The sequence below is a fragment of the Echeneis naucrates genome, chromosome 6, assembly GCF_900963305.1.
Source record: "Echeneis naucrates chromosome 6, fEcheNa1.1, whole genome shotgun sequence".
Taxonomy (NCBI): Eukaryota; Metazoa; Chordata; class Actinopteri; order Carangiformes; family Echeneidae; genus Echeneis; species Echeneis naucrates.
The window spans coordinates 4,568,239-4,583,869 of NC_042516.1; the positions used below are offsets into that span (position 1 = coordinate 4,568,239).

Genomic DNA, 15,631 nt, shown 5'->3' on the forward strand with positions numbered 1-15,631 from the left:
CAGGACAAGCCAAGCTTCAGATAGGAAAGAGAACTTGAAAATCTCCATTCCCAAACAAAATAACCATCAGCTGCTGGCCAGAGCATCACAATCTATTTCTGTCACATTTACACAATGCATTAATGCTGTCTACTGAAGAGATTGTCAGTGATTGCCTGAGGTTACAGCAGGTCCCACTAGAAAGCTTTGCAATTTTTTTTCTTGCAGTGCCATGGTGTTATATGTCAGGGTGTGGTGGTGCCTGAACAAAGAGGTTGTATTCAGCAACTCCCGCCTGAGGAAAACCAGCTCTTATATACTCTGATGGCAGAGAGGACGACTGGACTCTCATGCTTTCCCCTATTTGAGTGCACATCGATCTACCCTTGATCTTCATGTCCGCTAACTCACACCCTCACATCTCTTGATGTCTCACCTTCATCTGCCTGTCTTGACCTCTCTGATTCAGTATCTCATTCACAGTCTCCTGATACATTTCTATCTCTGATCCTGGTATTTCTCCCCTCATTCCCAGTCTTTTCTCTGTGCTCAGGGCTGCAGAATAATCCCCTGTGTGATTGCACAATCTTTTGTCTTGGCTTTGGCATCGCTGACTTGATCCACTATGACTCTCCAGTTCCAGAGTTGGAATGGAGCGCAGCAACTCCTCTCATACAGAGTAGAGCCATTGTAAGGATGTGATTTTACGTTTTTTGGCATATTTTTGCCAAATTGCACATTTGTCAAAATCCATTCATTTTACAAATTTAACATTTCCCTCATACCTACCACTTCACAAATAATGTTTATTCATGGCCCTTTGAAAGCTTGGTTGTACTGGCAGCAGTGGGTGTTGGTGTTGTGATTAACAATCAAACTCACATGTTCCATTTCCCTGAATGTTTACCACAAACATCCTACAGGAAATATTGTAGCATGGCCGAATCTTTAAAAACATCATGGTCTTGTAAATGTTTCATTTTTATTTAAATAGAATGGATGTGGCAGCACAGTAGCATAGTGGTTAGTGCTGTTGCTCCACAATAAGGTTTGTTTTCTGGCCTGGGGCCTTTCTGTGCAGAGTTTGCATGTTCTCCCCATGTCCATGCGGGTTTCCTCTGGGTACTCCGGTTTCCTCTGGGTACTCCGGTTTCCTCCCACCATCCACAGACATCATGTTTGGGTTAATTGGTGACTTTAAATTGTCTATAGGTCTGACTGTGAGTGTGAATGGTTGTTGGTCTCTGTGTGTTGTCCCTGTGATGGACTGATGACCTGTCCAGACTGTACCCTGCCCTCACCCAGAGTGAGGTGGGATTAGCTCCAGCACCCCATTGACATGGAAATGGATGAGGGATAGAAGATGGATGAATGAAGGAAGCGGGCTGATGTAGTTGAAACAGTATTTGCAGTGGTGAGGTTAGCCCTTTTTCCAAAACCTGCCTTAACCCATCCTATCGCTTAGTCATCAAATTGTACATAGATTTTTTGCAAACCTGTTTTGTTTGGAGATGGGGATATGGTAGAAGGCTCAAATAGGCCAGTAAAATCAAGCACAACCTGCATGCATCTCTTGTCTCTGATTGGTAAATGGGCGCCTTCTGTTTTACAAAACAAAACATACAGCCGAGAGCATTAAACAGTAGAGGCAGGGCAGATAACCTGTGGGGCAGCTGTTAGAACCACACAACTGCAGCAGAGTGTTGTAACACTAATAACCAGGTAATGCTTAATTTTAGGCCCTTGACATAATCTGTCAGATGTCTATTAAACGGCAGTTGACCACAAGACAATTTTATCAATGCCTATTAAATTTGCATGGCTTGTTAAACAGTTAAATTGTTGCCCAGTGACAAAATATTACGATATAAATTGTCACTGCGTAAACCTGTCTTAGGCCAAGTTAGAAAGTCTAACAGAAGTGAATTGGTCCGGGTTACTGCACTATTATTGGCGAAGCACGTGTTTTTTTTTATGTAAAAGAAGAAGAAGTAGAAGAAAATTATGTTAATGATTGTTATTAACATTGCTATGTGACTGTGGGCTACATTTTATATGGTTAGGCCATATAGTGTCAGATTTAACATTTAGAGATTGTGCAAAAATGGCACATTTGATATGTTTTTGAATATCTTATTGTTTTTGTACAGACTCTAGCTGACTACCTGCTGTGCTTTCAATCTCCATGGCAACGGGATAGAGATGACAAAAATCTCAAACCTGATGCTATATGGTCTAGCCAGATAACACAGTCACATTTATGTGTACAGCCACATAACAACTTTAATAAGTTTCATTTTCTTCTTTTCTTGTATCTACTGTAGAATACAATCTTAATCACTTGAACATTAAACCCTTTGCAAATGTCGGCTTTTCCATAGATGGACTTTTTTTTTCTTTTCTTTTTTAAGAAAACAGCCAAGCAGCAAGCTTGGAAACCCAGCAGCTATCTCACCAAAACCACTGAACAAATGACAGATGGTGTCTGACAGCGCCTCATGCTGTGCCTATTCTAAATTATTTTATGCTGACTGTGTCCATATACGGGTGTTTATGATGTGTTGTTTGTGTTTTCCTTCATGCATCAGTTAATCACAAGATCTACTATCTGTAATCCGCTCTCTGGGTCGGCCTGTCAAAGGCCAGTGTGTGTGTATGTGAATGTCCGTGTGTGTGTGTGTGTGTGTGTGTGTGTGTGTGTGTGTGTGTGTGTGTGTGAGAGAGAGAGAGTGCTTGTCAAAGGTTGAGTCATGAGGTTGCTATATTACAGCTGTTGAGCTCAGGCTTTGCACACAGAATGGGGTCATGTTGCATAACAGAAACAAAGCTGTTTTTGCTTTTGTGAACTACAAAGCAAACAAAGGATATTTTTGTCATGTATGAATGTACAGCTTGCTTTAGCATTTATATATCCATTTTTATCCTCTACTACTCTACCTCTACTCCAATTTTGTCTCACTGACAATAGAAGGAAGTAGCATGATGCCAGTAGATAAAAGAGTGATAATCCTAAACTTTTAATGATTAGAAGTGAAGGTGACATCTACAGAAATGATGGTGTGCAAAATGGTACAAGCATATGAGCTGAGCATATTTAGATATATGACTGTCTCTTGTTCTGTGTCAGGTAATTGAGTCTTTAGGCATCATGATCTACAAGGCTCTTGACTATGGACTAAAGGAGAATGAGGAGCGGGAGCTCAGCCCTCCTCTGGAGCAGCTCATTGATCTCATGACAAACATGGCTGAGGCCACGAGGGACGTATGCCCTGATGAAGGATATGAGGCCACAGAGGAAGAGGATGAGGCAGAGGATGACCCTGACGACATCTCCAACATACATTGCTACAGAGATATCTTCAAGGTGGGTACAGTAGCGGAGGAAGTGAGCTGGGAGCTGCTTATGCTTATACTGACCAAACAGTCATGGCTGATTCCAGACAAAATCATTGTCGCTATTTATTGAAATGTGAAACACATCAGATCATTCCATTGTTCAGTGATCAGTGACAATGTGTAATGTGAGAGGTGTAATGAGCAGTGATGAGCACTTGCAGCTATCATCCAGTTTGGGTTTTCAGTTCAATGTTACATTTAACATCCCTCAAATTTACCGCATTGCTTGGCTGTCAAAGGAACCACAGGAAGTCATTCTCAGTGAAAAAGAAAACTAAAATAAACTTACTGTACATTCATTCATTCATTCTTCATCTTCAACCGCTTATCCGTTTCGGGGTTGCAGACTCACTGTGCATTACATGTCAATAAATAAAAACTCAGCACTAGGTTGTAATCATAGTTAGGAGCACGTAGCAGCATTTACATTGTCACCATCAGTGACAATGTAAAAACTTGTTTGGTGTTAAGAAACAAGACTCAATAATGTAAAAAGTAATTTTGAAGAGAAAAACAGCTGATGAGGAACTATCATCCCAGAGATATTCCAGGAACAGATCATGTCAGCAGCTGACTGCTCAGTCAATGTGTGTGTGGGAAAATGAAAATGCTAAACACTGAACCCTGAACCAGCCTCATCATTGGTGAGGAGTCACTTATCTGTTGTCTAGCAGAGCAGAGAGTCACTGTGTCAGTCCTCACATGGCCTCATGCCGTTTGCATAATGACCAAATACCCAGTCACACACACAAAGGCACACTACCACTGCTCTGTGTGGCAGTCTGGTTGGCCCAGTGGCTCGCTAGCTGTCAGTTTAAATTGTTGTCACTGTGTTTTTCCCCCAAGTCCATTCACTCTCTGTCCTCTCTCAGACCTTTTGCCCTACTGTATTGTCCACGGTGAGTTGTTGTTAACTTAGTGCCACATATATTCAGTTTATGTAACATTTGCAGTTCTATAAACATTCATTTAATCTGCATACTTTGCAGATATTTTCCCACACATAATGTAATGTGGGGGTAGGATTTTTCATGGAGACAGGTTTGTTTTTGTGTTTAACAGGAATGCTGTCAAGGCAAATAGCTATCTGGCGCACATGGAGCATCAAACTAGCACATTGTCTGCTTCTCTGAGCAAGACAAGGACATACTCTGTCATTGTTAGTTTGTTAGTTTGTGTGTCAGTAGTATCATTGATCTCAGATGTTGCTGTTTTATCAATTGTATATAAAAAAAAAAAAATCTGTGTTTTGTCTTTATTTTTCTTGAATAAATGGGAATTTAGACAAGACCAGAAAAAATAAAACAAAATGTCACATGAGCAGGATTTTTGTGATGCTGACTAAAAACTTCAGGAATCTGATTAATCCTATTAGGCCTAATTTTAAGTTATTGTGACACAAAAACTACCCTACAGTCCCCTTCGTATTCTCCAAAGCAATCTGTGTCATTGCTGGAGGAGAGGTGCCTCATCTGACCAACAGCTGTGTTTTAGGAGGTGTATGTACATTAACCTATGTGATATCATCATGTTGAGATGTAATACAAGATCTAATCATTTCTAAAATACAGACTTTACATGTGTAGTTATTTAAACAAGACTATCTATAACCATTAGCATTGTTGCCCCACAATAAGAAGGTTGTGGGTTCGGTTCCTGATTTTATTTTGTTCCTTTTATTGTTAATCAAAAGCGGCAACTAATGAAAATTTCAACTATACACATACTAAAATCACCAAGAGGACAATGTGTCTCATCTCTAATAAACTCAAAATTAGAATCTGGAACATCAAAAACCAATTATAGATTAATCTATAGATTTCATTTGGTGATATGTTCCTTTTACTTACAGATGGCATGTGCTATACAGATAGAACTTCAACAATTAAGTCATGAGGTGAATAAAAAATAAAACAAATTATATGTATGCAGATGGCAGCACAGCAGCATGGTGGTTGGCAATGTTGCCCCACAAGAAGAAGGTTGCAGGATCGGTTTGCATGTTCTCCCTGTGCCTGTGTGGGTTTCCTCCGGGTACGCCGTTTTCCTCCTACCGTCCAAAGACATCATGTTTGGGTTAACTGGTGACTCTAAATTGTCCATAGGTCTGAGTGTGACTGGTTTTTTGTCTCTGTCTGTCTCTGTGTGTTGGCCCTAGACTGGTGACCTGTCCAGGGTGTACCCCTTCCTCACACAGTGTGAGTGAATTTTGTGAATGTTCCTCCATCACATGAATCGTACAATAAAAATGTCTCTTTCTCTCTTTTTCACTTCCCTCTCTGTAGCTGTGTACTGCTCATCTACCCAGCCTATCGGATGCCCCTAGTCACTACCAGGCAGTGTGCCGGGCTCTGTACACAGAAACCAGAGAGCTAGGCACTTTTCTGGAGAAGATCAAGAAAGCTAAAGAGGTGGGTCCTTATTGTCATGATCACCATCAGCAGGGCCATAGACTCAGAGCTCTTCTTTCAAACCTCTGTTGCAGAATCAAATATTTGATTTGTGTTGATTATGCATTATTTTAACCACAAACACAGACTTAACTTACTTCATGGGGAATATGTGGCTTGCCTTCAGTGAAGAGATGATCACTGACTGTTCTGCCTGTGAAGGACCTAGCAAGGCATCACCTCAGGAGCTTTTGCGCTGTGTTCTTGCATGTCACATACACCTCAGTAATCAAGCCATTTCACTCTGTCTGGGATCACTGGTGGGGCAATGCCATGCACCATTGGACCTTTGGTTTTATTCCACAAGTTGATGATAGAGGTATTCAACTTTTAAACTTTTACAAAGAAAAGAGCTCTTATGTAATAACTAGAGTGAGTGCAGTTTCCTCTCTGCTATGAATGTAACATTCAAATGTTACATTCATACTGCTATGAATGTAACATTAATTCATGTAAGGAAATCAGTTGAGCAAGATAGTCATGTCTGAGATGTCTGAGATCATCAACAGAGGAAGGGCCTGATATCAGAATGTAATAGGTATGGACATGGCAGACAGCCGTGTTTTCTGTGTGAAGTAGATTCTTAAAGTCATCTATGGTAATTACTGAGGATAAAGAAATGAATGGACATATCATTTGACTCATACTATGACAAAACACTATGTATCTCATTCTCATTATTTTTATGCTTTATGCTTCAGAACATTTTAAAGCATTTAAAGGCGCTTTAGCTGAAAAATTGAAAAATCGAAAAATTGAAATTGAAAAATTGATTGAAAAAATTTTCAAAGGCTTTTATTTTTTTACTCACATATTCATATTAATTATATTGCTTTAATTTACTTAATCACCAAATTAAATAAAGCCAGTGGTGCAGTGATTTGTCAGCTCCTGCAACAACATTAAAAATAGCACAGAAGTGAGATTGGAGGTGGCATATGCTCAGTGCAAATGATTAAGTCCGAACTAAATACCAAAAACCAAATGTAGCAGATAAAACAGATTTCAAAGGTGGTATAATGGAAAACATTGAATGATAACTGTATGATAACATTTTGTGTAAGTTGACTGTAAATTTTGAAATTTATGTTATTCTGAAGTGATTTCATTCCAAACTTCTTCGATTGTTACTTAATACTTATGTCACACACCACTAACATTTCTGCAAAACAGGTAAGAACTGAATAAAAGAAACCTTTAAAAATGAATGAAAGCACAAACCAGCAGTCACTGGGAGCTTTGATGCAAACTGGCTAATTGAACATAACCTGTGTTGTAATGTTCTAATGTGTCCTAACTGTCAGAGGTAGCTGAGCTTTTACACCCTGCTGGCTGAAAGGTTGAACTGGGCCACATTGAAGATTGGGTGACATGTTTGTTATGCGTGACAGACAGAGATGACGACAACTGGAGACGTGCTGACTCTCATCCTGCCAAACCCACTGAGTTCAGTCTCATAGTTAACACTCAGACAGGTGTGATAAAAAGTAGCCATGTGGGGGTTCTTGGCTCCACATAACGAACGTTTCCATATTTAACAAACAGGCTGCACAGACGATTTAATTTCAGGCTTAATTTGCAGATACTGGAAAATAAAGACTGTTCATGCCTTTTTAAAGAGTGAGAATTAAACAGAGAGAAAATACATATGGATTGATAGTGTAATTTTTTAATTTGACTCATTTTCTTTACCCCTGAGTTTAAACAGGCTTTCTACTTTTAATTTCTTCTGTCCATTCGTTAAGACCAAAGGCAGAAGTAATTTTGGACTTTTTCCTAAGAAACAGGAGCTCAGCTGTGGGTTGGAAAAGGAAGAGTATTGTGTGTGTATGTGTGCACGTGTGTGTGTGTGTGTGTGTGTGTGTGTGCATGTATGTTTGAGATCTCTGTGTCTTCCACCTCAGGGTTCCTTCCTGCTATGCACTACTGCTGCCCTTTTAGTGTGCAAAATGCATCTGAATGAATAAAGGGGATTTGGATGGTTACGTAACTCTGCAATAAACTAGTGGGGAGACGGGGCTCTTACTGCAGGAGGAGGAGGCTAAGAAAGGAGCTTAAGAATGAGGGAATGTTGGAGTTTTAAAGGTCAACATTGTTACAGACCTCTGAAGACCTACACATTTCTGTCTTTCTCACAAAAATTTACAATAGTGTAACTCGGAAATTTACGTTATCAATCTAGCAGCAGGAGGCGAAAGACACTGTCTTATGTATCTTATTCTGTGTTAGCTACTCTAATGCCATCGCTTTACTGTTGTCTTTTTATGTCAGCCTTCTGCCTCTGTTGGATCGATTGCCAAGACGTTTTGACATCCATTCACATTGGTCTTCTCATTTGAAAATATGTCCTGTTTCTCCCACGTCTGATTTTGATTCTCAGTTAAATGCTTAGTAATATATTAATAAATAAAAATAAAGTAATAATTAGCATTCTAAATAATAATCAATGCAACAAACACAAAGTGGAAGAAATAAAATGAACGTAAGCTGAATTTTGATGATGAAGGCACAAAGTATGTGGGATCTCTTCACTCACACAAGAGGCAGAGTAAACTGTAGTTAACCCCATGGTGACCTGATGAGTACGAGGCAAGGTCAATTATACCAGAGAGACAGTGAGAGAGTGAGAGAGTGTGTGTGTGTGTGTGTGTGTCTGCATGTGACTGATTCTATGATTACATATTCATGAATGCATAGATGAACTCCCACATGAGTCTGAGCAGGATGAGTGGATGTGCATCTGTTGAATGACTTTGTCAGTCAGTTAATACATAGAGATGAGTCTGTGCCTGTGTGTGTCCCTGCGTGCGACTGCATGTACATAAAGTGTGTGACACTCAGAACTGAAATGGGCTCCGCATGCCCCCAGTCAGTGGCGCAGAGTCTCCATCTTTGTCCAACTATCACTGGCAGCCAAAGAGCTGGTTTGTCTCTCTTTAGCTGCCTCCTGCTGCTGGAGATTCACAGAAAATTAAATGAACTATTGCTGATTCACTGCAACAGATGCAGCTCCTCTTTGCTCATGGTTAAAGGCTGTTGAGAGCTAAAACAAATAACATATCAAGATAATACTTTTACTAACTAGAAAGTAGGCTGTTGCTGTTGGCAATAGCCCCCATTATTCATAGCTACTGTATATGACTATTGGTTTTGTCCACACAGGGGCTCTTTTAATTAAGATTCGATCTCCATCAGAGTCAGCACTTCTCAATCAACCTTTTGAAATGCTTGCTTTGAATTGTTGTGATGTGGAGTCATGCTGCTCATAGGGTAATCTAACTCAATGAGATAATGGTGTTAAAAATCATATCAGCTAATCTCTCTTTACACACTTTACTGGCCTTGTTAGCAGCTTTTTGATTGAATGGGCTGTTATAAGCCATTAAGCACTTCAGCCTTACATCATGTCAATGGACTACTGTACAATATACACTGTAAGCATGCAGTGTTACAATGCAGCTGAATGCATGATGCTGTGAGTGACGTTATGTAAGTGATCCGTTGAGCCCACAGTTCAAGGGAGGCAGCTGTTCCCTAACAGGATGATGCTGAGTCAGGATGGTGGGTGGTGCAGGTCTTAACTTAAGCAAACTCTAAAAGAACAGCACTCATATTGACCAGAATAAACATTCTTTCTGTCTTTGAACTACTATGTAATGCTCTCACATTGTCATTAGTTTTGGTTTCCTTGCCCTTCCTTCTCTCACACACAGATCAACATTTTCCTTTTCTGTTGAACTGTGAGCGGCAGCAGCAGAGGAATTCAGGACCCAGGTTGAGCTCCTTGTTTTCCGCACACAGACTGTCCATTTGTCTAATAACAGTCTAATGGCCTCACATCGGGCAGGTGTGAGCTGCTGACATGCTAACAGCCCTTTGCTTAGTATAATCAGAAAAAAAGGATAAAAGTCCAGAGTCTGAAGTGTCGTTCAGTAAACAGTGCAGGTTTCTTTGTTCACTCACAACTGCAAAGTTTACATATTACAGTTTAGCAAGTGAAATGCCATGTTCATTGTTTTAGCCTCCATGTTAGCATGTTAATAGCTGCTGATGTACAGATAGGCCTTTTTGTTCAGACATTTTGACTTTGATAACATGGGCGTGCAGAGTGGAGGGGACAGGGACAGTGAGGGTAACAAATGACAAAACAAATCTGAGAAACACTTTTTACTCTGTTGGCTTCATAACTCTTTTAATCTTTTTTTTTTCAGTCTTTTAGATCACTTACTCTTTTAAATGGAAACTGTCTCTTTCTCACTTTCCACCAGAATCTGCGTAAAATGGAGGAGTCATCAGAAGAGCCGGGTCGAGACCTGAACGAGCTTCAGAATGCTGACTGGGTAGGTCAGCCTAACCCAGAACCTCTATCTCCAACCCGACATTTCTCCTTATCTTTGTCTCTACTGGCCTAAAGTTTGACAGGAAAAACTTTAAATCTCCCTTTTTTGTGTCATATCAAAGATTCATCATAATTGCATGTTTACCTAAAAAAATCTCCACAAGTGCATGTACAGTTGGAAATAGACAGACCATTCTTGGATAGATTGAACCACTTGCTATGATGCTGAATCCTCCTTACTCTGTGTACATGTCTCCCTTTCTTCCTTTGTCAGGCTCGATTCTGGGTTCAGGTGATGAGGGACCTGCGCGAAGGAGTCAAGTTGAAGAAAGTGCAGGAGCGTCAGTACAACCCCCTGCCGATCGAGTACCAGCTCACTCCATATGAGATGCTCATGGATGACATCAGGGCCAAACGGTACAAACTGCGTAAAGTCATGGTGAGTGTTGTCACTACATGGTTCTTTCAGTCGCTGGGGAAAAAAACAAGACTGTTGGCTGGCAAACACCTTTTATTGCTTTATATCATTGTCAATTAAATTCTTTGGGGTTTTGGTCAGGTCAATTTCTTTTCTCTAAAATTCTATTCTTTACAGCTTGAACAACTGATCAGCTCAATATCACAACGTACTAAATAGCCCCCTGAAATGTGTGAGCTAGATTTATGATAGATGTGTGATAACGATAAAGGGATGAAACCATTTCATCTCTGTTACATGCTTTCCCCTTCTACGTCCTGTTATGTTGCTCCAGGTGAATGGAGACATCCCACCCAGGTTAAAGAAGAGTGCTCATGAAGTCATCCTGGAGTTCATCAGGTCTAGACCACCTCTCAATCCTGTGAGTACAACGATCACAGCAGACACCATCCATGGACAGACTATAAAAACTGTGGTTGGTGAACTAAAGCGCTGCCTTTTAATCATTCATTCATTCATCATCTACTGCTTTTCCATTTCTGGGTGCTGGAGCAAATCCCAGCTCACTCTGGGTGAGGGTGTGGTCACCCTGGACAGGTCACCAGTCCATCACAGAGACAGACCGACAACCATTCACACTCACACTCAGACAATTTAGAGTCACCAGTTAACCCAAACATGATGTCTTTGGATGGTGGGAGGAGATCGGAGTACCTGGAGGAAACCCACACAGACACAGGGAGAATATGCAAACTCAGCACAGAAAGGCCCCAGGCTGGGAGCCAAACCCACAGCCTTGTTATTGTGGGGCAATAGCACTAACTACCCACTTTTTAATGAATAAATATTAAATCTAGTTTAAGCATTGTCAGACACTTTAGACTTTATTACTTTACTTTTATTGCTAGAGAGTCTGAAATCTAATACAATGGAAATTGTCTCTCTCGTTCATACTCTCTCATTAATCTCTCACAAGACTACTTCTAGGATTTAATGTTCACTGCCATTAATATAGGACTTTTCAGGCCAGTGCTGATTTGACAGTTAAAAAAATTATTTAATAAACCCGCAACACGATCAAAAAAACCCTTAGATATGATAGGTAATGAGCTTAAACACATAAGTTGAAGATATTTTTTCCTGCGGAACAATCAAACAATCCTGACTTTTTATTCCACATGGGAAGCCACAAGTATTCTCCTGTGCTCTGTATTTTTTGGCCCATCGTTCCTAACACAGATTTACTCTATAAAGTCTCTCTACATTGCCAGACCTTCTTCCCATCATAACTGCTACGGTAACCTAACAATGGATAGTGCTGCTTGCACAGATGGCCCATGGGGTATTTTCTACTATGCAATTGCCTTCACTGTTGAAATTCTAGAACAGCCTGTGTAGTCTGTTGGGTAACATGATGTCACTGCAGTGTTTTCAGTGAAATGCTGCGTTCATCAGTTCCGTGTTGATAGGCATCTTAGGTCAGAAGAAGCAGGTGCTGTTTCAGCAGGGCCCTGAAGGAGATAAGAAGGTGTTGCAGACATGGAATGTCGCATCTCTGGTTTTTTGTGCCTGTTGTTTGTCACACTAATTACTCTCTGTCATTACGAATCCTTCACCCATATATTAGGTGTCTGCTCGCAAGCTAAAGCCGCAGACTCAGCCTCCCCCCACCCTACATGAGCGGATCATGGAGGAAATCAAGGCAGAGAGGAAACTTCGACCGGCGTCACCTGATGTGGTCCGCAGGGGAAGGCTCGGTAAGGAAATTCACTGTTTCTTTGTCAGTACACTCATGCTTTTTAAACCCTTGTTGCACCTGCATATGCTTGAAATTATACATGGAGGAGGTCCTCCAAACTGCTGAGCATCATGTGAAACAACGATAATCAGATAAGAAATATCTTGTAGCTTCATTATTTATTTCTTCTGATTTAATGCAGTATTTGTGCCTCTGCTCTTTGCTGTTGTAGCTGATGCCAGCTAACATTTTGCGTTGCTACCAATGCCAAATATTGTTTTGTTTACTATATTGTTTGCAATATAGTGAAAGCTGTACATGAATAATTATGCTAAGTGTCTGCAATTCCGTTAACAAGACTGACTCCATTACTGTTTCTGGATGGCAATAATTGCTCACCATTGGCTGTGGTTTATTTGAAATCCTTCTATCTCTCCAATGTCAGGGATCTGAAACTAGATAACCAGCATGTTATGCACCTTCCCCTTATGTACCAAGCCTTGCCTTACCTTATCTCCTAATCACAGCAATAACTGTCCGATGCCATGACTGTTTCTCGTTGCAGTAATTCGGCCACTTAGCATGTCTTTCAGTTTTGATGCGTCAGGTAAAGTTTCCTTCGCTGCTTACCTGGCTTTTTAAAAAATCTCTTTCTTTTATCCTCCCTCATGTGGCTGCTCATCTGCTTATACACACACACACACGCACACACGTACCCATCTGCACGTATTTCATATCATGCTTCAGTGGTTGGTGATGGTGGGCTGTGGTCTGTGGAGGCGAAACATGTGATGTGAGACACAAGTCAGTCAGCAGGAGGGTGCCGAAGAGAGCAAACTCATGAGTGACTTACTGTATACATGGTATCGTCAGCTACTCTGATTTGGCAATCTATAATTACTCATATAAGTAATTTGAGGTTTTAATAGTGCACATATTTTGGTTATGATATAATGAATTGTTGTCAATGTTGGGAGATAAAAACGAACAGAACGCATAGTGAAATGAATTAATAAAGTTAAATAAATAAATACATTCAATTCAGCTATTCAAATAAAAGCTATAATCCAACCAACAGTTCTTCCAGTGGTAGACTAATAAATCCATTATATGCTCCCTGTTCACCACCAAGCTGACAAAGTTTGAAGTCAGCTCACAGCTGCTGAAAATATCTAACCTGTAGTTCATTAATACAAAACGTATTAAAAAGACTGGAGATTCTCATTTGAGAAGTCAGAGGCTCATTTGATAAAATAGAGGCTGTTGACGTCTTATGTTAGCTTTACCTGAGATATAGATTGTCTTTAAGCAAAAGAACTGTGGATTTCTCTCCCCCTTACTGACTTTGCAGTTGCCTTTGGAAGGGATTACGTTGTGAATCGTTACGACATGTGTGATCAGTAACATGGTGATTGTACACAACAACAGTTGAACCTAATACCAGATACAATTTTTAAACAGCATTTACTAACATTACAGTCCCTAGGATAATGGCATTTCCACTTCAGTTTGCCATAAGTGTCACTATTGTTGTGCCCTTTGAAGGAATATATCTTTGACTTTGCAATTTCATTTTTAATTCTACAGTTATTGTTTCATAACAAGAGCCAGATTTATGACATTTATTCTACTCTCTGTAAATGGTCTTTGTCAGAGAAGAGAATCCTGACTTCCCTTTAGCATCTGGCTGCCCTAAAGGAGGAGAATAGATTTATTTCTGGCTGATTGAAACACATCAGGCAGATCAGGACATTTTGAATCAGCTGTCAGATACTCAATTAATGACCAGTTATGGTTATTGGCATGGTTATTGATTATATTGGTTTATCTAGCTAAGATTTATGTATAGCATCACTGTTTCTTCTTCTTTAGCTTTATTGCTGCTGAGTACAGGCTGTGAAATAACATTACTGTTAGCTCAGCACTCTTCAAGACAGAACAGAAATATTGGTGTTTACAACAATTACTGAGAGAGCTGTAGAGGTGTGGAGTCAACAAATGTGCAAAGTTTAATGGCCCCTGGAAGACTCCTGGTTGTTGCTACTGATCTATGTACACTCCGGCACAGTAGTGCCTTTGCGAAGAACACCATCCCTCAAACACACAGCTGTGATGTGAATCTCAATTAAGAGAGAGCAACCGGCTATCTAGAACTGAGAGTGAGTAAATACTGCCACCTCTGTCACTTCAGGAGTCATGTAGTGCATGGAGAGAGGTTTAATCATGGTGCAGAGAGATCAGTGTGCGGTCTGATGTCCTGCACAGCTCCTGAGCTGACACCCTCACTTCTCTGAGATGACTGAGAAATCAGAATAATGCTGTGCTCCACTTTCCCCCCTGCTGAAGCCAGTGTCTGTCATCACGCTACAAGCTTTGTCACCTCCTGCTCACTCCTTCATATTGTTCAATAACGTGTTTGAATGTGTGTACAAATCTCCCTCTATCATGCATTACTCATGTACAAAGGGAGCAGTTTTCTCTGTATGTGGAAGATTGCACATAAACACGAACACTTCAAAAATCCTGATTAAAGCTCTTGTCTTGCAACAAGAAAAAATATGAAAGGAAAATGTCATCGCACAAGATTAAAGTACTGGTGTTACACAATGCCTGATGATGTACTTTGCTTTCTCTGGGTGTGTTTTGTAGTTTGATAGTTGTATGTTTTCATTCCCCAAAACTAACATAATGGAGATTTGACCTACTGGGGTGTCACCATGTCAATATTAGCCTGATGTTGTGTGGAATTTACTCACTGCTGAAAGTTAGACAAGAAAATGGTCACTGGTCTTACGTCTGTCCAGTAAATATTAAGATGGACCCATGAGATCATTAGCTTATCATTAATCCAAGGAATGGCAGAATCAGCTATCCTGAACATTAATGCAAAAAAATATGCCAATGACACCTTTGGTTACCTGCTGCATCCTTCATCCACCGACATTAAAGTGATATCAACCTCACTTATTCAGCAAGAACCATAATGGACAATATTTCATTTAAAAACAACAAAAACAAAAAAATGCATAAGGTAAAACATGGATATTCAATGACAAAATAAAACGTCACAGATCATGGAGATCTCATGGTACAGGCAAACAGTGGATGTTTTGGTAGTTATCCTAATGAAGGAGGTGTCCCCTTCCAGGTTTTGGCAAAACTCGCAGTATGCCTCAGGATTTGTTCCGTGCAGGACTAGGTAAAGTATGAACACTGCTGTGGTTCAGAAGGGCTTGTTCACCTTTAACCCAGAGGCCTTGTCTGTCTACCTCCCTGGCTCTAAACTAATATCTCCTCTACTTGAAATATTT

General features: G+C 40.3%; 1 protein-coding gene across 5 annotated transcripts in view; it reads left to right on the forward strand.

Moving 5' to 3' along the window:
- spire1b (spire-type actin nucleation factor 1b) overlaps positions 1 to 15,631 on the forward strand; it is a 37,315-nt gene that overhangs the window by 13,302 nt on the left and 8,382 nt on the right. For 3 of the 5 annotated variants that reach the window (XM_029505188.1, XM_029505191.1, XM_029505192.1), the window contains 7 exons: positions 3,107 to 3,343; positions 5,661 to 5,786; positions 10,094 to 10,165; positions 10,439 to 10,603; positions 10,917 to 11,003; positions 12,210 to 12,339; positions 12,886 to 12,927. In XM_029505188.1, the coding sequence (XP_029361048.1) occupies positions 3,107 to 3,343; positions 5,661 to 5,786; positions 10,094 to 10,165; positions 10,439 to 10,603; positions 10,917 to 11,003; positions 12,210 to 12,339; positions 12,886 to 12,927 (859 nt within the window). Of the gene's footprint in view, positions 1 to 3,106; positions 3,344 to 5,660; positions 5,787 to 10,093; positions 10,166 to 10,438; positions 10,604 to 10,916; positions 11,004 to 12,209; positions 12,340 to 12,885; positions 12,928 to 15,468; positions 15,520 to 15,631 lie in introns of all 5 variants that reach the window. The other 2 variants (XM_029505189.1, XM_029505190.1) reach the window with 2 other exon arrangements.